Source organism: Scyliorhinus canicula, chromosome 22 (genome assembly GCF_902713615.1).
Source record: "Scyliorhinus canicula chromosome 22, sScyCan1.1, whole genome shotgun sequence".
In the NCBI taxonomy this organism is placed as follows: Eukaryota; Metazoa; Chordata; class Chondrichthyes; order Carcharhiniformes; family Scyliorhinidae; genus Scyliorhinus; species Scyliorhinus canicula.
This window is the reverse complement of record NC_052167.1, coordinates 2,574,440-2,599,049: the sequence shown is the minus strand read 5'-3', so window position 1 is coordinate 2,599,049 and position 24,610 is coordinate 2,574,440. Positions and strand designations below refer to the sequence as shown.

At 48.2% G+C, this 24,610-nt stretch overlaps 1 protein-coding gene across 2 annotated transcripts in view; it reads left to right on the top strand.

Annotated features, from left to right (window-relative positions):
• The window catches only part of si:dkey-192p21.6 (uncharacterized protein LOC565246 homolog), a 237,319-nt gene that overhangs the window by 160,685 nt on the left and 52,024 nt on the right, over positions 1-24,610 (top strand). For both annotated transcript variants that reach the window (XM_038783222.1, XM_038783221.1), the window contains exons 8-11: positions 3,105-3,181; positions 6,764-6,794; positions 12,692-12,852; positions 23,641-23,753. In XM_038783222.1, the coding sequence (XP_038639150.1) occupies positions 3,105-3,181; positions 6,764-6,794; positions 12,692-12,852; positions 23,641-23,753 (382 nt within the window). The remainder of the gene's footprint in view (positions 1-3,104; positions 3,182-6,763; positions 6,795-12,691; positions 12,853-23,640; positions 23,754-24,610) is intronic.

The following is a 24,610-nucleotide window of genomic DNA, read 5'->3' as shown; positions in this document are numbered from 1 at the left end:
TAATACATTAACCATAAGTATCACTTTTATTAATCTACTGAGACTACCTTCCTGAGTATGAGAAAGGTGCTTTAATATTTGTAATTTGTGAAATTCCGATTGCGGAAGAGCGACATCCTTGCGTCAGTTCCTCGCGAGGCTGAGGTTTGAAACGCGGAAGATGGTTTTTGCAATGTTACTACCTGTTCCCTTTGCTTATGTTGCTAACACCAGCTCTCCTGCTGTCAGAATCCAAGGCTCACGTCTGCGTGGATCGACAATTCCTACTGGGGGCGCAGATGCTTGGGTAGCTCTTGCAGTCCGATCTACAGGGGCACCGTCAGTTCCTGATTGGGGGGGGGGGGGCTCTGCCTGTTTCCCGTCTGAGTCACAGCAAGAGAGCACTGATTCTCACAGTGCTTTGCGCGATAGGAGTGCAGAAGCCGCTGATCGCGACTGTCCACTCCAGGGACTTGAGCGCAAGATCTGGCGGATATTTCGGTCCAGCATTGAAGGAATGCCGCAGTTTGAGATGTCACATTTGGGATGACATAACAGATCCCATACGCTATTGCAAAGATCAAGGGAGTCCATCCCCCTGCCACACCCTCCTCCTCACCCCCCCCCCCCCCACCCCCCCCTCACCCCCCAACCCCAGGTGTCTTCTCAACATAGGGACATAGGAAACAGGAGCAGAAGGCCATTCAGCCCCTCCAGGCTCCTCCACCATTCAACTCGATCATGGGCGGGATTCCCCAGTCCACCAGCCACGTGTTTATTGGCTGCGTATCGTTGGCTGGTTGCGGAATTTTATTTGCAGAACATCTCCGTTCAGTCCACAAGCACGACACCAAGCTTGCTCTGGCTTGTCGTTTTAATTCTTCACCTTGCTCTCACACTGACATCTCTGTCCTCGGCCTGCTGCACTGTTCCAGTGAAAGCTCAACATAAGCTTGAGGAATAGCACCTCGTCTTCCACTTAGGAACTTTACAGCCTTCCAGGTTGATGCGACCATCAATTCACACAAGGCAGAGAGTTGAAGTGAACAGTGGCTTTAATCAACTAGAATTGTGCCTGCCTGCGACTGCTCTGCACTGAGAGCCGCCTACAGGGCAGCTGCTCTATATACCTCCCCTCAAGGGGGTGGAGCCAGGGGCGGTCCACAAGGGCACCAACATGATACAATCAGTGTAGTACAGTACAATGGTCCATAGGTGGATCCCACATAGGCAACAGCATAGTACAATGTAGTACAGTGGTGAATGGTTACCATAATATGTTCCCCACACTGGCTCAACACGGAGTTGGACAATTTCAGACAATAACCTTTGCTCCATTTGCTTTGCGTTTTTCAGTTTCTCTATCATTTTACTTTCACACCTGCTCCATCTGTACCTGTTCTTTCTTTGTTTCTTTCCCTTCCCCACTGCTATTCTCTTTGTCCCTGGGAGACTAAATTATACAATCATAGCATCCCTACACTGTAGGAGGACATTCGGCCCATTGAGTCTGCACTGACCCTCTGAAAGAGCAACCTACCTAGGTCTAATCCAGCACTCTATCCCTGTAAACCCACCTAACCTTTGGATGCTAAGGAGCAATTTTAGCACAGCTAATCCACATAACCTGCATATCTTTGGACTATGGGAGGAAACCAGAGCACCCGGAGGAAACCCACGCAAACACAGGGACAAAGTGCAATCTCCGCACACTCACCCAAGGCTGGAAATGAATCCGGGTCCCTGGAGCTGTGAGGCAGCAGTGCTAACCACTGTGCCACCATGCCGCCCTATCAAATCAACCGCTTTTCCCACAGATGCTGCCTTAACCTGCTGAGCACTTTCCAGAACTTTCCGTTTATATTTCAGGTTTCCAGCTGCTGCAGTATTTTTGAGTTACCCTGATGTCCTGGCCAATGTTTATCAGGCGCAGAGTCCAGTTGCATATGGAGTAGTTCCTTAGTCAATACTAATTAATACTAGCCACAGTATCCAACTGTACTTATCGTTCACGTTGCAGAAACCTTTTTTAGTGTTTAATTAGTTAATAATTAAACACGCCATCTGTGAACATAGTGGTGATTTGACCTGAGGGTCACCACACCTCAGGCAAGGGGCAAGGTTTAGAAGACGGGGCCTTTGTGAATAACCTCAGCCAGTACGGGAATTGAACCCGCGCTGTTGGCTCATAGAACATAACAGCGCAGTACAGGCCCTTCTGCCCTCGATGTTGCGCTGTCCTGTGAAACCCCTCTAAAGTCCCTCTACACTATTCCCTTATTGTCCATATGCCTATCCAATATATGGATCTTCATCACGAACCAGCCGTCCAGCAAACTGACCCCCAAGCAATATTAATTACACCAAAATCCTGTCTACACTTTGGTTTGGCCTGGTTTATGAATGGTATGAGCAGCGCCCTGAATAAATCTCCCCAAATGCCTCCCTATGGAACAGAGGTTAGGAAGCAGCACTAAGATATTTGGCCCATCAAACAAACCCTTCCATTTTGTAAGCAACTCTCATTTCTCAGCACGTCAATTAACATTGCATTTGATTGTGTGGCGAAGTGTGTTCAAAATAGTGTGTTCTCCAGAAAATGGGTCACATTATTCGAGAGCAAAGGGAAAATTTGTGTTTTTTCAAAACAAAATGACGTTGGTTTTGCTAGGCACAACTAAATTTGCCAGTGCTCGTGACTAACGGCTCAGCATCTTATAACTGCAAACTGCTGAGGACCAGGTGCAGGAAGGTGGGATTAGAAAGGGTGTCCTCGGGCTGGCACAGACTGGATGGGCCAAACTGCCTCCTTCTGTGCTGTAACTTTTCTATGAGTAAACAAGCTCCCTCCTCTTCCTCATCTTCATCGGAACAGGCATGGCGTCAGTTCAATGTTTTTCATTAAACTTCAGACAGTGCAGCACAACCCCATCCTGCATTAGGTTATCCCCTTGGAATATGTGCTCAAACCCTGGTTTATATCCCAAATGCAGACGTAACAATATTAACGACTGACCCACGTTGCGGGTTGCTGAGAACTGTCGGGTTGTGGGAATATGGATAGAGTGGGTGGGTTCATATTATAAATGCTGCTTAAACCAATCTCCCATTCTGTCTGCTCACAGGTTGGCGCTAACTGCCATGATCTTTGTCAACTATGGAGGTGGCGGCTACTGGTTCTTCGAACATGGCCCATGGAATGGTATTGTAAAAATGTTACTACTGCTGTGCTTTACATTAAAACCAACTCAGACTGCAAAAATATTCTTGATACTCAGTACTGTGTTACACAGATAGTCAAGGCACTGTACTTGTGCAATTAGTCAGCATTGTTACTGACTTTTTATTTCAATCTTGTTGCTGGTTTGAGTCCATATTATGGAGACATTGATGTACCATCAATTGAACGCGAGACGAGTTGCTGAACAAAAGTATGGCTTTAATATACTAGATGTTAAACCCTGCGGTCGATTACAGTAGAAGGACGACCGCCGGGTGTACTGGGTATTTATACCCCGCCCTGGAGGCGGGGTTAACTCAGCCTCTCGACCAATCGGGGAGCCGTCACATGACTGGTCTCAACCAACCGGTCGAGAGGCACATGACCGACCAGGGCCAATAGTAAGCCGGTGTTCTGCACCAATGGCAGGCAGCTATGCAAATCATACCACCACAGACATTTAGTAAAATCTTTCGCTTTGCTCCCAGCAGAATTTGGCTTTTAGCTAACCCTCTGATTTCCAAACAACCACTGGTAGTCCCACTGTTCCCTTCCACCCCAGTCCTCAACAATCACGGAACATATCGACAATTTATTTTGTTTTGGTGTATGTGGGAACAGAGGAAGCTGGAGGCACAGAAAGTAAGGGACAGAGAGACTCAAAAGAGAGATTTTTTTGGCAAGTAAGAGATGCAATCACACGTGGTTTGTCACGTCTCAAAGCGTTTCGTGCACAGTAATGTGCAGCGACTGTTGTTGAGGCAACGCAAAGATCCCGTCAAGAGTGAGGGACGGGCAAAGAGATGGAGCTGGAAATGCACAGCGGCAGGAGTCATCTGTTAACTGACATGTCTGGCTTGATTTAATATATCTTTTAACCCTGCCCTCACCGTTATCTTGCTGCCACTACATTAGCCTCATAACAGGAGAGAGGGTGAACTGCGGGGTGGTGGAATCCATAGCTGCATCAATGCTGCTCCATTTCAGGCGAGCAGAAGATCCAAAATACATCACACATTAAAGGCAGTCGAAAGTGGTGCCTGAGAAAGAATTTTAAGCTCTCAAAATACAGTGCAGCAGATACAAGCAGTCTTTCCAATGTCTAATGCAGTGAAAATTACTTGCAAAACACTGGAAGCACCAACTCCTGTCCATCGAAGCAGTAATTCGCTCATAAAAGCAATAAATCAAAAATTATTCAAGAATTAATATTCACCAGAGATCTGCAACCTGAGTCTCCAGTATTATTGATTCTTATATTCCTCGAGATTTTAGATCTCAAGTCAATTTTGCAGGAAGTGCAATCCTGCCAGGCGATGTACTAAACATCCATTTGCTACATGCAGAATTCTGCAGGAGGCTTAATGAATCTTTCTTTGCAGCAAGGGTGGGAGGCGGCTTCTAATGTCAGTATGGACACGAGAATAAATGTATAATTGGAGCAGAGCAGGAGCTGAATGTTCATGTCTGCGCCCTGAGTTGCTCATCTCGGTGGTCATGATGTGGAGATGCCGGCAATGGACTGGGGTAAAAATCTTACAACACCAGGTTTAAGTCCAACAGGTTTGTTTCGAATCACTAGCTTCCGGAGCGCAGCTCCTTCCTCAGGTGAATGATGGTGGTGCCACTGGAGAGAGACTAGAAATGCATGCCAGCTTCTTCATGCCATCCAGCCAGGCGAAGGGTGGACAACTGAAGGGGTGTATGAAGAGTTAGTGGCCTGGATTTTCAATTGTCAGGAGGCAAGATCGGTGCGGGTGTGTTTTGAAAATAGCACTCCGAAAGGGTATGTCTGTGCCCCATTGCTCGGGGACGTGTAGCTGTCCAGTAAGCTCCTTCAGGACCTAGTGGCAGATGATTTTGAAATTTCAGATCCATGAACCCCCTCTGCTCCATGTGAGTGCACAGCTGTGAGGTGCAATGTGGGAGCCATCGGGTAATGTGAACGGTGAAGAAAATTGTTTGGCAGAAAGTGTAATTGTGTCAGAGCGAGGACAGTACCTTCTCGCTGATTGCCGGCCCTCTGATCTCCTGTCGCCTCTATTCTGCCAGGCAGCGGCCAACCCAATGTCTGCTGTCTGCCATGGAGATGTATCCACCTGTCAGTTCCCATTACTCCCAGTAGCATTAGTCTACTCCCAGTAGATGCCTCCAATTGGCCGATGAGCTTGCCCCTGATCCAAACACGTGATTTGCATTTGAAGATGGCATTGTGACAGTGAAAGCAGGGTTAGGAGCTGGAAAGAATCTGGGTGTTGTGGTGAAAATCAAGCCCTACCTGTTGTAGAGGCTTTTTAAACAGAGTGACCAACTCTCACAAAATAAAGACCAAAACAAAGAACAAAGGAAAGTACAGCACAGGAACAGGCCCTTTGGCCCTCAAAGCCTGTGCCGATCGTCCGTACTCAGTCCGTATCCCTCTATTTCCTCCCTATTCATGTATCCATCCAGATGCCTCTTAAATGTTGCCAATGTGCCAGCTTCCACCACATCCTCTGGCAGCACATTCCAGGCACCCACCACTATCTGAGTGAAAGACTTATCCCGCACATCTCCATTAAAACTTTCCCCCTCTCACCTTGAACCTGTGCCCCCTTGTCATTGGCACTTCCACCCTTATAAAAAGCCTCTGAATATCCACCCTGTCTATGCCTCTTATAATTTTGTAGATCTCTATCAGCTCTTCCCTCGGCCTCTGTCTTTCCAGTGAAAACAATCCTATTTTATTAAACCTCTCCTCATAACCAACACACTCAAGACCAGGCAACATCCTGGTGAACCTTCTTTGCAATCTCTCCAAAGCGTCCTTCTGATAATGTGGTGACCAGAACTGCACGCAATACTCCAAATGCGGCCTAACCAAGGCTTTATACAGCTGCAACAGGATTTCACAGCTCCTCTACTCAATGCCCCGGCTGTTGAAGGCAAATGCCATATGCCTTCTTAATCACGTTGGCCATCTGTGTTGCCACTTTTAGGGAACTGTGGACCTGCACGCCCAGATCCCTCTGTCTGTTAAGGTTCCTACTGCCATTTACAGTATAATTCACACCTAGATTTGATCCTCTAAAATGTAAAATAAAGGATGCTTCAATTGCTGAGGGGAGGGAAGGAGGAGTTCTGGTGACAATAAGAGCTGAGAGGGTGTTGATGACCACAGCTCCCCCTGGGGGTCAACAGCCACAATGCAAACGCTCACAAAATTAAACAGAGAGGCAGAGCCAAGGAGATTCTCAGGCTCAGTCTCCCATTGGCTCGCCGGGAAATAAAGGAGGTGGCATCCCTAAAGGATTGCAGAACAAATGGTCAAAATAGGGGACAATCCCTTAAAATATGGGACAGTTGGTCACCTTGCTTTGCTTTTGGAGATGGGGATAGAGGCAGTGGAGGGAGGGGGGGGGGGGGGGGGGTTGGGTGTTTGTGATTTGGCACGAAGGCCAAACAAAGTTATCGACACGTTTTTGACCCGGACAAAAACTATGGAAATCCGGGAAAGGTCCTGGAGTCAAGGAGTTAGCTGCATTTCTACTATTTGGTGTCTTCTCTTTGTTTAATCTCTTACAGGATTGACAGTTGCTGACCTTGTGATGCCTTGGTAAGTAATGATGGAATGTAAAATTATCTATGTATTTATATCAACAATTCCCACTGCTTTGTCCATGGCTGCAGCCCACTTACATGATGGGTTGCTTGTACATTTATGCATCTGAGTTCAACAAGAGCTGCAAACGGCTAAGTGAGGCGGGAGCAACTCTTTAATGGAATGTGTTGTCAGCAGCAATGTATTATGATTGATGAGTGTTGTGTCACAGATGATGCAAAGGGCAATCGATAGCTGGATCATCTTGATGTGAAAGATGATTGACTTGGCTTATTTAAGAAGAATCCAGGGGACAATGAGATGAGGGGAGAGTTGCTTCTCTGGAAGGAGGGAACCAGACAAGCTGAGGAATCGGGGAATATCGGTTTTGGTAGCGTCACATTTCTGACTTTGCCGCAATTTATGCTGCAACGATCAAGAAAGAAGGAAAGAAATGCCATTCATTGGCATAAAGATCTTATTACATTGTCATGACATCTGAAAGTATTTCACATCCATTCAGTCATAAGTGAAATTTGGATAAGCACAGCAGACAATTGTGTACAGCAATGTCTCGCAAGCAGCCAATGTGCTGAATAAACAGCGATTGTGTTGGTTTGTTGGTTGAGAGAGTTGGCCAGGTAGTTGGAAAAAAGGCCCACTGATGCCAAAGTTATGGGATTGTCAACATCCACTTGATGAGTCAGAAGGCACATGGGTTTAATGTCTCATTGCTTTAATGTACTGACTGAACTTTAAGGTGCTAGCATAGGTGATGTGGCAGGAAGAACGTAGATCCACCAGGTAGATGCCTGGGAGGGAAAGCTAGAATTGAAAAAATGATGTGACAAAGAACTAGGAAAATTGCATGTTATACCGTCAATTCACTGTGAGACCGTGAAAACGAGTGAATATATTATTATCTTTATTATCCAGGAACCCGCCTGCCAGTGTCTGCTGTACAACTGAGTGTCACCCACAGGTGGCCAGTCTATATATCCCCCCGGTGAGGGCGGAGCCAGAGGCGGAGCCCACCGGGGTTCCAGTACAGTACCTGGAAGTAGACCATATTATCATTTCCAGGTCAGAGGTCACAGCACTATACAGACAGTTCATACTTAGGTGAATACATTCACCACATTACAGCACAGGTTATTCCCCCCCCCCCCCCCCCACCCGAATTGCGAGCCAGATATGAAGTCACAAATGGAACGAGGAGAGCTTAGAAGCAATTTCTTTATGTGGAGTCTGGCTGGAACGTGAATGTTTTGCCAGAGAAAGTGTTAAGGTAGAGATAATTGCTTCTTTTGAAAGAATATCGCAGTAAGGGAAGAGGGGCAGGGGACAGCGGGATTAATTTGGGATTGCTATACCAAAAAGGTAGCCCCACATGGTCGGCTGAATGATTTCCTCCTGCGCTTTAGGCTTTTATGATGGGTCTTGAAACCAGAACCTTCATGTCTCAGATGACAGTTCTACCAATTAAACCAAGCTAATGAATTACAAGTAGTTTGAAAGCAGACCACTGGGTATTAACACTCTGCAAGTGAGCAGATTTGGTATTTTTGTGGACCTTAATTATTGATATCATTCAAAGTTGGGCAGAGAAAGAGGGCAAGGCCATTCACCAATGCTAGCCATCCCACGAGAGCACTGGATTGGCTCACCTTTCACCTCTGACTAACTGTCAGAGTGGCTCCCAAAGTGGGACAAGATTGTTTTTGGAAGACCTGTGTGGAGTAAGTATTCCACACCGTGCTATTTATGTTCAGCAGAGCGGGTAAGGAGCGCTGCTCGGCCAAGACTGAATTGGATCAGAGCAAATGTCAACAGCAAATGATAGTAGCTAATCTAACCCTGAGTACAATGTCAGAACGTTAGATAACATGCTGAAGGACAATCAGGGTCCTGTCTTAGAGCGATTGCGGTTCCGATACAGTCTGGTGGTCAATAAAGCACTTTAAAAAGATTGAGACAGTCACTGCAGAGAATTATTATCCACTTCACAAACCATTAACATTAATGGCATACATTGTGGAGATATGTTAGCTGGAGCTTAACCAGCTCCACAATAGTTGATTTACCCAGGGATTGGGGACGTCAGTGTGTGGTAACTAATGAGAGTTGACTCAAGGTACACACGACTCGGAGCAAGAGGAAAGGGTTTACATTTAAACAGCACCAAATCGCATTTTTCAACCTGGCTTTTAAGTACTTCGCATCCACTGAAGCTGTGACTGTTATTGTGTAGGTATTCATCCAATTTCTTTGTTGAATCTGTATCCCATCAGGCACCTCTTGCACAAAAATGTTGACCCTTACATCGTCTCTGATTCTTTTGTACACGGACTCTGAGGCGATGACCAAAGCCAGTGGCTAAGAAATAAACACAAGACCACATTTCACCAGCCAATAACAAACCCAAATTTAAAAATCTACATACTCGTCAAAGGACAGCTTCCTTTCCTGTTCCTAAGATTTACTGCTCCCATTTTACATCATTCCTTATCCAGTGGGGAACAGAATTCTCTTCTCAAAGAAATAAGCTCTAAGCTGTCATTGTAAAGATCAGGGACAGCGACTATTTAGCAAAGTATTTATTATTAGTTTGAAAGAATCGCTTGGTAAAGGTCTTTATTTCTCAGACTGTGGACTCAATCCGAGCACATTGGACAATTGCTCTCCCCCTCGACTTGCAACTTTTGTTATTGTACTTTCTGTTGCTGCAATGAGATATCCGTTTCCATGCAAGAAAGTTTTGGCCTTAGTTTTAGGCTGTCTGGATATTAGCATATGAATATTTTACGTGGTGATAAATAATTCCTTTGTCTACTACTTTACCGGAGGATTGACGGCTTTTCTGCAAGACATTCTTTCAATGGTTACTGACCAACCTTTCGACAAATCATTGACGCAGCTTCCAGAATGATACCTTCTCGGAAACAGCCTAACGTCTCCAGCTTCCAGAATGATACCTTCTCGGAAACAGCCTAACGTCTCCAGCTTCCTGAATGATACCTTCTCGGAAACAGCCTAACGTCTCCAGCTTCCAGAATGATACCTTCTCGGAAACAGCCTAACGTCTCCAGCTTCCAGAATGATACCTTCTCGGAAACAGCCTAACGTCTCCAGCTTCCAGAATGATACCTTCTCGGAAACAGCCTAACGTCTCCAGCTTCCAGAATGATACCTTCTCGGAAACAGCCTAACGTCTCCAGCTTCCAGAATGATACCTTCTCGGAAACAGCCTAACGTCTCCAGCTTCCAGAATGATACCTTCTCGGAAACAGCCTAACGTCTCCAGCTTCCAGAATGATACCTTCTCGGAAACAGCCTAACGTCTCCAGCTTCCAGAATGATACCTTCTCGGAAACAGCCTAACGTCTCCAGCTTCCAGAATGATACCTTCTCGGAAACAGCCTAACGTCTCCAGCTTCCAGAATGATACCTTCTCGGAAACAGCCTAACGTCTCCAGCTTCCTGAATGATACCTTCTCGGAAACAGCCTAACGTCTCCAGCTTCCAGAATGATACCTTCTCGGAAACAGCCTAACGTCTCCAGCTTCCAGAATGATACCTTCTCGGAAACAGCCTAACGTCTCCAGCTTCCAGAATGATACCTTCTCGGAAACAGCCTAACGTCTCCAGCTTCCAGAATGATACCTTCTCGGAAACAGCCTAACGTCTCCAGCTTCCAGAATGATACCTTCTCGGAAACAGCCTAACGTCTCCAGCTTCCAGAATGATACCTTCTCGGAAACAGCCTAACGTCTCCAGCTTCCTGAGCCATGCCCCTTCAGAACAAACTAGTCCTTTAATGGCCTCCTGAATGGTGCTGCCTTTGAACAAAAGAAATACTCAATGAGCCTGTGGAATGGCTCTTTCTCCGAATCAAACCATTCTTGGTCAACTTTCTGAATGACCCTCTCTCTGTACGAACCAGGCCTCGCTCTAAACAAAGTAAGTCTTTTGACTGACCCACCCTCTGACCACTGCCCTCCTGACTGACCTCCCATGGAATAGGCCCACCCTTTAACGGACCTGCCTCCTTAATAACACACTTCGAATAAACCAAATATTCGATATGATCTTCTGAAAAATCTTCTCTGAAATGAGAGAACCTTTCATTGGAACGAAAGCAGAATATGTTGAACACAATCAACCAGGCAGTCAGCGTCCGTGCAAAGAACAGGCCACTGAATGCTTCAGGGACAATCTTTTATCAGAACTCAAAGGTGATTGAGTGGCTGAATGTTTCCAGCATTTTCTGTGTTTATTTCCAATTTCCAACTCCCTTGCCTTTCAAGCTTCCGTTGAGCCTTCTGTATAATGCTCTCTCAGAAAACCAACCCGTACCTGAGCCTCCTGTGTTTCTCTCCGACAATAACCAATAAACCACCAGCACAACACACCCTTTGCATATGCATCTTAACAATTAATGTAAGTCAAGATTGATATCAAAATAGCACACACACACACCAAAATACCGCACAAGACATCCAGTTGACTCCTGCTACCTGCTGATGGATCTCACTCCACGAGGATGATAATGGAAATTGATATAAACAGTATGTTATTAATGTCCTCCTGGGTTAGAGATGCTGGTTTACAGGCAGCCTGTTTCTTATGTTCTCAGTGCGGGGGAATCTTTTCAGATAACAGGCCGTGGCGCTTTCATTAAGCTGATAAGCTCACACTTGACATTTGTCTCTTATGAGTGAAACTGTCCCTTTATTTAGTCAATAAGCACTATTACCAAGAGCTGAAAACTCACCCTATAGGTTCCTGGTAATCATTTTAGGAAATGAAGTAAGCTAATACACGGCTCCGTACAGTCAAACTCTCAACAAATACAGTGATCCAATGACACAGGGCTGGCATTGTCCTCTGACAGTATTGTGAAGCAAACTTTTCTCCTGCCCCCCCCCCTTTCCTTTTCTGTATTTAAGTCTCTCTGGGTGACACACCGGACGGGATTCTCTCAGCCCGGGGCTGGGCCGGAGAATCCACATGACTGGCGTGAATCGCGCCCCGCCGCCCTGACGCCGGGACGCGATTCACCACGGAGCGGAGAATCGGCACCATTGGCACTGGCGTGGTTGGTGCAGCGGCGGTTGGGGGCCGCTCTACGCGCCCCCCCCCGCCGATTCTCTGCGCCGACGTCGCCAAAATGCCGAGCCCCGCCGGCGCAGTTCACACCTGCTCTCATCCGGAGGGGCCTCGGCATGGAAGGGGCCTGGGGGGGTGGGGGGGGGGGGTGGGGGGTCCGACCCCGGGGGGGGGTCTCCAACGTGGCCTGGCCCGCGATTGGGGCCCACCGATCAGTGGGCCGGCCTCTCTGGCTGGGGGCCTTCCGTGCCGGCCCCTGTAGCCCTGCGCCATATTGCGTTGGGGCCGGAGCGGGGAAGGGAGCCACTACGCATGTGTGTGTTGCCGCCGGTGACACTGCGCATCTGCGGACCCCGCGGCGCCCAATTTACACCGGGATCAGCAGCTGGAGCGGCGTGGGTCGCTCCAGTGACGCGCTGGCCCCCTATAGGGGCCAGAATTGCTGATCCTGAGGCCGTGTTGACGCCGTCGAGAAACGCGACGGCGTTTCCGAAGCCGTCAACACTTAGCCTCAGGATCACTGAATCCCGCCCACCATTCCTGGTGTTGGAAAATGCTCCAACCCATCTTCATAGCGACTTAGGGCAGGGAACACTTTGTCAGCCCTCTCTGTTTCTGGAGAAGGACCTGATTCGTACTCAGTACCTTAAAATCAATTTGGTGGCATTCAGGAGCTGGTCACTGCGGCACAAACCAGTCAGATTGCTACACGTGGCTTATCGTCTGTCAGCTTGGCTGTTTCCTATTGCAATGTGTGCAATCAGCAGCGTGTGCGACACCAGTAATTTGTGATCTGTACTTAGGTTTGTTTTCATGATTGGTACGTCTGTGGCCCTGTCCTTCAACTCCATGCTGCGTCGAGGGATTCACCGATTGCAGTTACTCCGAAAGCTGACCTGGAGAACCATCATCTTGCTGCTGATTGGAGTTTTTTACATTAACTATGGCCCAGCCGATGGTCACTGTAAGTACATCAGCTCAATCTCCTGATCGGACACTGTGCTGTTCAAACTAGAGTGGACAGCCCTGTACTTTTCACACTGTAACAAAAGAAGAAAATTGTTATATTTTCCACCCCTCCAAAGTGAGGATCGCAACTAAAATAAGTGGATAATCTGTACCGCGGGTAACAAAGACTATTTAGTGCCCAGGACAGGTTTTCCTGAGAAGGTTACGCTGGGCCTAACTGCTGTAGCCCATTTTCTGATAGACCTCTCCCAGTGGTACTGGATTGGGAATTCCAAACTATTCCAAGACCACAGAACTATAATGAAACTGTGACATGCATCCTGGACGTCAGGATGATGCACCACTTGAATGTGAGCTTGGAGGTGGTGGTTGCCATGACATTGCTGCTCTTGGCCAGAATTTGCCACTCCTCGAGAAATTGCAGGGATAGGATTCCCTCCTGGTTCCCGACCGTCTCAATCTAGCCGTGATTTTAGACCAGGGTGGGCAAGGCCTTCGATGGGGAGCCTGTCCTTGCATCAACTGAGGGCCTTAAGTGGCTAATTAATGACCACTTAAAGGCCATTTCTCACAGCCTCAAATTGTAAATTGACGGGTGGTCTGAAGCTCCATGGGTGAAATCCAGAATTAAAGAAAGTTCAATCTCAGCCATATCAGATCCTCTTCTTTAGATCTGGAGACCTCTGAACCTCACTCCTTCCCCCACCTCCCACTCTCACCCCACACCCCCAGCCTATCTCCTGAGACCCTGATTGCTCCTCCTTGTGACTCCCCAGACTTTCCCTACACTCCATGCTCTGGGACCACTTACATTTACTTGGGGCCGGAATTTTCCAGAGGTTGGGATTCTCTTTCCCCATTGGCAGCGCACCCCTGCCCGAGGGTTTCCCAACGGCCTGGGGTGGCTTCAATGGGAAATCCCATTGACAAGCGGCGGGAAGAGAGAATCCCGCTGCCAGCGAATACCGTGCAGCCACGCAGCATGTGGCTGGGGGACCCAAGAACCCCACCCTGGGTCTCTGGTTCCTGGGACTCAGCCTCAGGCAGCTCGGTGCAGTTTCTCTTCCAGCCACTGCAGCACTGTTGCTGGAGGGGCTGGAGATCTGTCTTGTCGACCAGGTTGGCCAGCAACTCTCCAAGGTGGGACTACCCCCTGGGTAAGGGCCAGACGTTCTGCCTAAGCCAGTAAATGCAGTGGGGCGGTCGAAATCGGTGGGGATGTGCCCTCGCTATCCTCAAATTTCAGCCATTATGTGGAGATGCCGGCGTTGGACTGGGGTGAGCACAGTAAGAAGTCTTACAACACCAGGTTAAAGTCCAACCTGTTTGTTTCACATCACTAGCTTTCGGAGCACTGCTCCTTCCTCAGGTGAATCTGAGGAAGGAGCAGTGCTCCGAAAGTTAGCGATTTGAAACAAACCTGTTGGAGTTTAACCTGGTGTTGTAAGACTTCTTACTAAAATTTCAGGCCCTCGTCTTTGCTGGTAGAGTTAGCAGTTACTGAAGTTGTGGCAGCAGCAACCTTGGTGAATTGCCGCAATATCTACTGTAACCATAGTTGTGGTGAATGTAATATATATATATATGATAATTCAGACTGTCTTTGTAAGCGCAGTAGCGCTATCCTACCACTAGGGGGAGTAGCTCTGGGAGTACTCAGGAACTTGTTCTGGGCTCCACCCTGGGTTCCGCCCACGACTCCTCCCCCTAGTGCAGCTGTATAAATACCCTAGTCCAGAGTCAGCCTGAGTTCATTAAGAGTTCATCAACGGGTAACAGGCTGCCTCTGAAGTAAGTCGATTAAAGCCTAGATTCATATCGGAAACACGTGTCTGGTGAATTGATGGTTCCATCAATAGTGCACTGATGGAGGACAGGGTGAATACTGAGTCCAGTAACATTCACCAGTCAAACAGACTGCTCTAATTCTGGTGTTGAGCAGTAGAACGTTGATGTATTCAGGGAAGTAACAAGTTTTATTATTCCATGTATTACTATCTGATTTTTAAGGATTAATTGCCTAAGATCATTGCTTATACATAAGGAAAGAAGAAATTAAACTGCAATGTGCGTAACACCCCCTCTCAATTTTGATTGCCATTGTTATACTATAATACTTGCATTATATGTAGTTCTTTATTCGAATCAAACATCTCAATACTCTCATTGGCAACAATTACTTTTTGAGTACATTGCCTGTTACGTTTGGAAGCGCAGTGACTGTTTTTCTAGAAATGGTCTGCAAACACCACCTGTGGTGAATGTGTAACCACTATAATTCACACTGTACATTACTGTGTCCCTGTGGGCTCCATCTGGGAGCCGTTGCGCGGCTCTGCCCACAGGGGGAGATGAGGAGCATGTACAGGGCTCCGCCCTTGGCTCCGCCCCCATCAGGAAGTATAAGTGCCGCGGTCCTACGAGTCCGCCCTCAGTTCAGCACAGTCGCAGGCAGGTTCAGTTGTAAGTCGATTAAAGCTACAGTGTACTCCAACTCGTGTCTCTGAATGAATTGATGGTCGCATCACCACCAAGGGCGCGATTCTTGGGAACAAAGAGGCCTCACCCAGCGCCGTTTTGTTCAGCGGGGAGCTCCGCTTGCTGGCAATCCCCATTGTAGCGAGATGGCGTCCCGAACTCTGTTGCCCCGAAACAATCCCCAACGTTCCCCCCCCCCCCACCTCCAGCCCAAACACAGTATGGGAGAAGATGCTGCATTGCTCTCCGTGAGGTCACTTCTACACTGCACCACATCATCCAAGAATTGCAGCAGCCAATTTGTGGGGAGGCCTGTACTCTGTCACCTCTCCTGTGTATGGCCAAAGGACGGACATGGGGGTGGGGGGGGGGGGGGCGACTAACTTGTGTGAGGGACAAAATAGATGAGGAACATTGAGGTAATTATTCTGCCATTTTATAGCCCAAGTGGCGGAAGGTGAGTAGCGATGTAATTATCTCACTGACGTCTGCCATCGGAAATCAGGCACAGATGCAAACAGGCCGGGGGTATCACTTATTATTATCCAGAAGCTTTGTTCCAGACTAGCTGTCGCTCAACATTACCGAAAGACGAAAGACATTGCTAGGTTTTTCCAGACAAACATTATGTTATCAATGTCAGACATTCCAAAGTGTCTACTCCGGTCTGCAGCACTCCACATTAACATGCCATTATTGTACCTTACTCAGCGGAAAAGATAGCTCAGTAATCCAGTTAAAAACAATATTACTAGCAATAATCGGATTCAGAGAATTCTTGTGAATTATGATCAAATCACTCCAAATATTTGATGCCAGACTGTCATATGATTTAATGGCAATCTCAAGGGCATTCTCATTCTCGCAGTGAACCAAAGGCCATCATCTCTTCCTCTGATACCACAGGCCCGGAAATGGATCCACTCTGGCATTCAGGCGAGATCTCACTGGCAGCCATTGGCTGCCGCACCGCAACACAAGAACCCACGGCCAAAATTGGTGCTCATTCACCATCAAGGATGCGATCGGCAGGGTGGTAACACCACTTACACCTCACGAGGCAACGCGTTGATCGCAAAGGTCGGAAAGACCGTCTGGTGGGGGCAGCAGAGCCGGGAGCAGTCCAGGAAGAAAGAGGCTTGCCGATTGGGAGGATGGGAGGTGATTAGCAAAGTGGCCAGAGATCTTCAGGAGTACGGCGGCACGGTGGGTTAGCACTGCTGCCTCACGGCGCCGAGGACCCGGGTTCGATCCCGGCCCCGGGTCACTGTCCGTGTGGAGTTTGCACATTCTCCCCGTGTCGGTGTGGGTCTCACCCCCTACAATGCTAAGATGTGCAGGGGACGTGGACTGGTCACGCTAAATTGCCCCTTAATTGGAAGAAAATGAATAATTAAAAAAAGAGATCTTTAGGGATGATATGGGGAAGAGGGTGTTGGGGGGGGTGGGGGGGGGGGGAAAGAGGTGTGGACCGATTTGACGCTGGCCATCCCACTGTTCTAATATGGAGTCAGGAGGTGTGTCAATTCACCAGGATGGCATCAGGGATGGTAAACTGTGGTTAGGCTGACTCTCGTCTACATTTCCTGTGAGTGTGGCTCCCTGCTTGGTTTGTGAGGTACATAATTACCCCTGCACCGTACACTTTTCAACTGCAATGGCACCATAAATAATGCAGTCCAGGGTGATGCTGATCTCTCCCAGTGTTGGTCCCTGGCAGCAGTGGAGATGCAGCTTCTTTTAGGTCTTTGCAGTTGCTTTGGGGTTTTCTGCTTCACATGCCTGATGCTCTGTGAAGAATAATGGTGGTGGAGTATTAAAGGGGGGAGGGAGGTGATGGGAGGGTGGTGCGGTCAGGCGATCGAAAAGCACCTCCAACGAACGGACCAGCCACTGCATGGTCACTGACATGCTTGAGAGCCATGCACGTTCATCGAAAACCAGACAGAGGGTGAGGGCAGCTGAATGAATAGCTGCTGCACTAATTCAAAGCAACGCTTTTTCCTCCCGTTAACTTGTCTGACAGCAATTGCATCTGTAAATGTAATGGAGGGTGCAATATATTGCACATCTCCCAGTAAAGATGGTTTTTAATTAAGTAATGAGCTGATTTTAATAAATCTCTTGCCGAGAGTGCATCCAAGCTCGGGGTTAATTCTGTATCGAAGCAGTGATTTATACGCTGCTGATGTGCTTGTTCTGTCACATTCAAAGAGCTGACCGCACTTAATCACACAAGCTTTTTTATTTAAGCGCTTTTGCTTTGTGTTGTTTTTACATTATCAGTGATGCTTGAACGGCCTTTCTTCTTCCAATCCCGCTCTCCCAATATACCCGTGTCAAAAGTCTGATTGATAGCGTCATCGTGGACTGCAGTGGTCGTCCACACAAAAAAACAGTACGGTTTAAGATGCATTCGCAGGCAGAGTTTCCCCAGCAATTAAATCTATCGCTCAGCTTGGATAGATCAGCTGCAATGTTGCCGTTGATGATTTTAGCGACCGGGCCATTGGTTTTCACTGCTGCTGAACATGACACTTTCCCACTCTCCCATCGCCAGCCCCCTGCCCACCCGCCAAAAAAACAGTAAGAAGTCTTACAACACCAGGTTAAAGTCCAACATGTTTGTTTCAAACACGAGCTTTCGGAGGAGCAGTGCTCCGAAAACTAGTGTTTGAAACAAACATGTTGGACTTTAACCTGGTGTTGTAAGACTCCTTACTGTGCTCACCCCAGTCCAACGCCGGCACCTCCACATCATGGCTTCCAAAAAAACAGACCTCGGATTTGGACTTGTGCATCCCGAGTAGATCAATTACTCTGGTCAGTCGCCTTGAAATTGACCAGTAAAAATATCACACTCGCTAACTCAAAGACGGTGCTAACCGTTTCAAAATATTGGGGAAAGCCCAATTGTAAATGAAACGATTAAATTTGACCTGGACACTGATTTTCACACAGTACAATTCGTGGGGTTTTTGATCACCGTTGTGTGAAGCAGAGTTAGAAAAAGCATTTTTTAACATTTATTTTTAATTCATTTACGGGACGTGGGCGTCGCTGGCTAGACCCAGCGTTTATTGCCCAACCCCAGTTGCCCTTCAGAAGGTGGTGGTGAGCTGCCTTCTTGAACCGCTGCGATCCCTGAGATGTAGGTACACCCACCGTGCTATTAGGGAGGGAGTTCCAGGATTTTGTCCCAGTGACAGTGAAGGAACGGAGATATATTTCCAAGTCGGGCTGGTGAGTGACTTGGAGGGGAACCTCCAGGTGGTGGGGTTCCCAGGTATCTGCTGCTCTTGTCCTTCTAGATGGTAGTGATTGTGGGTTTGCAAGGTGCTGTCTAAGGAACCTTGGTGAGTTACTGCAGTGCATCTTGTAGATGGTACACACGGCTGCCACTGTTCGTCGGTGGTTTGAATGTTTGTAGAAAGGGAGCAATCAAGCGGGGCTGCTTTGTCCTGGATCGTGTTGAGCTTCTTGACTGTCGTTAGAACTGCACTCATCCAGGATGTGGAGATGCCGGCGTTGGACTGGGGTGAGCACAGTAAGAAGTCTTACAACACCAGGTTAAAGTCCAACATGTTTGTTTCAAACACTAGCTTTCGGAGCACTGCTCCTTCCTCAGGTGAATAAACATCTGAGGAAGGAGCAGTGCTCCGAAAGCTAGTGTTTGAAACAAACATGTTGGACTTTAACCTGGTGTTGTCAGACTTCTTACTGTGCACTCATCCAGGCAAGTGGAGAATATTCCATCACACACCTGACTTGTGCCCTGTGGATGGTGGACAGGCTTTGGGGGGTCAGGAGGTGACTTACTCACCGTAGTATTCCTAGTATTTGACCTGCCCTAGTAGCCACAGAATTAATATGGCTAGTCCAGTTCAGTTTCTGATCAATGGAATGGAGATCATTGAAGCAGCTGAAGATGGTTGGGTCTAGGACACTACCCTGAGGAATTCCTGCAGTGATGTCCTGGAGCTCAAATGATTGATCTCCAACCACTACAGCCATCTTCCTTTGCGCCAGGTATGATTCTAACCAGCAGAGAGTTTACCCCCTGATTCCCATTGATTCCAGTTTTTCTCGGGCTCCTTGATGCCATACACAGTCAAATGCTGCCTCCATGTCAAAGGCAGTTACTCTCACCTCACCTCTGACATTCAACTCTTTTGTCCATGTTTGGAAACAGAATAAACCAACTGTAAATGATTAATGTTCTGTTAAATGGAAACAGATTAGACTGCCATTGTTGCAGCCAGTAACTTAGCAAGTGTGAATTGTAAGGCTAGACACCTACATTTCCCCACCTTGTTCAGAGTGCAATTGGATCCCCATTGCTTTCCGTAACTCCACAAACGTAAGGGGTTTCCCGACAGCCTTCCAGCCTTAACACTGAGTTCATCAGCTTTCGATCTTAAAGACTGCTCCTATTTTCTTAGACAGTGTTCTGCTGTAACCATGTCTACCTGTGCGACACCCAATTACTTCTCTGCTTGTCCTGTGTCCATGCCCTACCGGCCAGCATCATCAACCATTTTGCCAGTAACAGAAGGATTTTTTGGCTGGCGGGGTTTCCCATTCTGCCACCCGAAAGTGTTGGCACAGAATGCATCACATCACCCCCAATCGCAGTAACCGTTGATTGGCTGCCTGCTCTGTAGACGCAGCTGCAACAGCAGTGGCCAGGACTTGGACTATAAACAGTGCCCAGTTTCCAAATCCCGGCATCCAGGAACAGGTACGTGAATGGGGGTCTCATGGTGGGGAGATGGTGGGAGACTTGGGGGTACGCAAGGGTTGGGGGGATGTGAGGGTTGGGGGTGTGAGGGTTGGGGGTGTGAGGGTTGGGGATGCAAGGGGTGGGGGTCCAAGTGTTGGGGGTGTGAGGGTTGGGGGTGTGAGGGTTGGGGGTGTGAGGGTTGGGGGTGTGAGGGTTGGGGGTACATGAGGGTTCGGGGTACATGAGGGTTCGGGGTATGTGAGGGTTTGGGGTGCGAGGGTTGGGGGGTTACGAGGGTTGGGGAGAGAGGATTGGGGGGTGCGAGGATTGGGGGACGCGAGGGTTGGGGGTATGTGGGAGTTGGGGTAAGCGAGGGTTGGGGTAAGCGAGGGTTGGGGTAAGCGAGGGTTGGGGTAAGCGAGGGTTGGGGTAAGCGAGGGTTGGGGTAAGCGAGGGTTGGGGGTGGGGGTGTTTATAATGAGAGGAAGGGAATGGAAAACTCACTGGGAGCTGATGGGAGGGGTGTTTATGTTGGAACCGTGTTACAATGGAGTCCGTGTTTAGTTAGTAACTGAGGGCAGCGACGACCTATTGGGGAAATATTAGGGAATAATTTCAAGTGTATTAAAAGAAACAGTTCTCACTGGGTGAAGGGAAGGAACAAGGGATTCTATGCCTGCACTGTGTGGTCTTGTGAAAACAGCTGGATTAAGGAATAGACAACTCCAGGTTCACCCTTTTTTCAAAATATGAACAGAGACTTTAACCGGTTGAGGGAGGGGACTTGAACCTAATGTGGAAATCGGGGCCTTGAGGGAGGCACGCCCTTCCCGCCAGTCCCAAGCATGGCGGCATTCTGGACTCCACTCCCCACCTCCCTCCACCCTAACCCAGCCCCATCTGCAACCCTCCAGCGCAGGCCTGTAGAATCCTGCTCAAAATCTCTCCTCTTTGCCATTGACCGCCCATTATGCTTTTCCCGCCACCTCATCATCCCGTGCTCGATACTTTCTTATAAACTATTTCATCTAACCTCTTACAGCTCTGATGGAAGGTCAGTGACCTGAACTGTTGCCTCTGTTTCTCTCGACAGATGCTCCCTGACTTGCTGAATATTTCCGGTAATATCTGTTTCGAATTTCCAACACCCTCAATGTTTTGCAGAACAGCAGATACCAGGTAGCATTGTGGATAGCACAATTGCTTCACAGCTCAAGGGTCCCAGGTTCGATGCCGGCTTGGGTCACTGCCTGTGCGGAGTCTGCACGTCCTCCCCGTGTCTGCGTGGGTTTCCTCCGGGTGCTCCGATTTCCTCCCACAGTCCAAAGATGTGCAGGTTGGGTGGATTGGCCATGCTAAATTGCTTAGTGTTCAAAATTGCCCTTTGTGTTGGGTGGGGTTACTGGGTTATGGGGATAGGGTGGAGGTGTTGACCTTGGGTAGGGTGCTCTTTCCAAGAGCCGGTGCAGACTCGATGGGCCAAATGGCCTCCTTCTGCACTGTAAATTCTATGAAAAATTCTATGAAAAATAAGGAGACACAGAGTTGTCCCAAAATTGTTAACACAAGTTCCCCTCTGAAATAGGAAACAAATAATAAAAAGCTAAATCGTACAAAGGAAAACAAGTTTAATAAATGAATTGAATCAAGATATACCTCCAGCTGGCGACACCCTTGGCCTCTATGATGCCCACAGCTCACAAAGGTTTTTCGCGAGGTGATGTTTCTGCACAATCACAGATTTTGAAGCTTTTCAATTTTTTAAAATCAGCCCTGGTTGTGACCATGTTTGGAATGTGATTGCGTAGATCACAGTTACTCTGTTACAGAACCACCAGTGCTAAATGTACGTGTCTTCTGCAGGCTACAAATCCAACTCGTACCTCGGGGGCTAATTGCTCATTCTGCCGGTTTGTTGGCTTCCTCCCCGGCTCCTCCCCCAAAGTCTCCCTGCGCATTGAACTGAAAAGGGCCACAAATCTCTCTCAGCTTGAGGCCTCAAGAGGATTTAATCGCCTCCGTGCAGCTGCTCTGCCACGAACGATGGAGGGGGCCCTGCAGGCCACAGCGAACCTAAGAGCCGTGCTCTTGGGGGTCTGAAACCCTGGCCAATTTTACCATGGACCGATTGCCTCTGGTGAAATTCCAGACTATGTGCAGTTCCGGAAAAGACATCTGCTCTGGAGTAGGAACAGACGCAATTTGGAACAGGAGAAGAGGATTAGTGCTTCTAGTCCGGTCATTTTCAAACTCAGGCCGTGACGAGCTGTTGGACCGCAACCGACTTTACAAAAAGCCGGCTGTCCTGTGCATGCATGCACCCTCAACCAGACGGAGCAGTGCGCAGCACCGGAGCCCAACAGGGCAGGCCGCTTCCTCCGGACATCAGCGCGCTGTCCCCTGGAGCACAATTGTTTTTAAATCAATGGAGTCTTCCCGCCAGAGGCAGCAGCAGAGAGCAGGTCACATGCCTCGCACACTGACGTCACGTGCTCTGGACGCGAAATTACTGAGGAGAGAGTCCTCCGTTTTGTAGCTGCCAGAAAGCAAGTAACAGGACTACATGAAGAACTAGAGATGGATTGTTTTGGAATAAGGAAGTGAGGGCCAGAGAAACAAACAGGCCAGGATCTCACAGCTGAATCTGCTGGAGAGAGCTTCTCGGGAGAGTCCACGGCAGGACAAAGCAGTGCTGGTGTGAGCTCCAGGTATGTAACATGGAATGACAAAGCAAGTGAGATCGTGAGGACCAAGCAGGCTGAGGTACGCATTAAAGGTAAGCGAAAATGGTGGGTTGCAATGTTTGGGCGTTGAGGGTGGAGAAGGTCGGCCGGCCGGCGTGGATCGCAAAGGTCAGCCGGCTGGTAAAAATCGGCCACCGGAAAAAAAGTTTGGAAAACACTATTGTAATCTAACGTTTTGAACCTCCTATTGCATTCCTTACCTGGGTTCAACAGCCAAAAGCCCTGTCACCCTCTTACAAATGTGACACATTCTTTCATGGCTGTAGGGTGACCTTGAGTACATCACCTACGTGTCCATTATTCATGTATTTGCCTTGACAACACATACCATTAAGCTAGATAACGTGGGGGGGGGGGGGGGGGGGGGGGGGGGCATTAATTCCAACCACAATTTGGTGCTAAAATACAGAAAATGCTTTGTCAGGCAGCATTATCTGTGGTGAGAGAAATAGAATTGATGTTACAGATCTGTGACCTTTTCTCAAAATGAATGTAATTCTGGCCTAACCTGGTGAGTGTCAGGAGTGGAACGCTGGCCAATTATTTCTTCCTGAACTTTGGGAATTGGAGACCAATTGTTGCAGCTTTATTGCCATTGCTGACCAAAATGCAGGCTGGAACAATTGCCCTTGATGGCAACACCTTATAAAGTCATGAGTGTTAGTAGGAACCCAGTCAGCAGGCAACTGGAGTGTAGGCAAACGTGCGACACATCACCTCACGTCACAGTGGTTCCGGCCTCCAACTTGTGACCCGACTCCATTACATCCAATTCCATCCAAATATACTTTGGCGCCGTCCACGGGAGGTTATAAACATCTCTCTTTCTTCCTGACAGTTTCATGGGAGAGGGTCAGAATTCCTGGGGTCCTGCAGCGACTTGGGTTCACATATTTTGTCATTGCTGTGATGGAGACGTGTTGTGCTAAGAAGGAACTGAAGCAATACCTGGTGAGGAATCCTTTGAGATGATACATCGTGTATGGCTGCCTGTGGGATATTGTGGTGTTCGGCTGTTCCGCGTTTGGTTTTGTGTGCCAGTTGACTGTTCTCTGTGCCATGCGCTCTCTGCCAACCCTTTGGGTGATGTGGCTACAGAGAACGAGAAACTGAAACTAAGCTGGTAATTACAGACATTTTTGTTTTAAAAGCCTTTAGAATCAAGTCCTAAGTCCTGAGTGTCATCCCTGCCTACCTCCATGGTACAAAGCACTTGTAACCTGGCATTCCAGCGGCAGCAATCAGGTGGGTGCTTTGTTACCAGTCACAGCCTTACAGAAATCGACACCTTCACCCCCTCTCCACGCCGGGTTGCAAAAAAATTAAACCCAGATTGGCAAGAGTCGATTTCTCATAATTCAGGAGGGCAGCACGGTAGCACAAGTGGATAGCACTGTGGCTTCACAGCGCCAGGGTCCCAGGTTCGATTCCCCGCTGGGTCACTGTGCGGAGTCTGCACGTTCTCCCCGTGTCTGCGTGGTTTTTCCTCCCACAGTCCAAAGACGTGCAGGTTAGGTGGATTGGCCATGATAAATTTGCCCTTAGTGACCAAAAAGCTCAAGGAGGTGTTATTGGGTTACGGGGATAGGGTGGAAGTGAGGGCTTAAGTGGGTCAGTGCAGACTCAATGGGCCGAATGGCCTCCTTCTGCACTGTATGTTCTATGTAATTCACAGCAAATCTCTGAAATGTTATTGCTCTGAAACACACACCACTCTCCAGCTGCAGTGGTACCATTATCCACCAGGTTTATGGTCCTGCACGTATTTTAATAGAACTTCTATCTTCTCATATACCTCTGCATGTTGT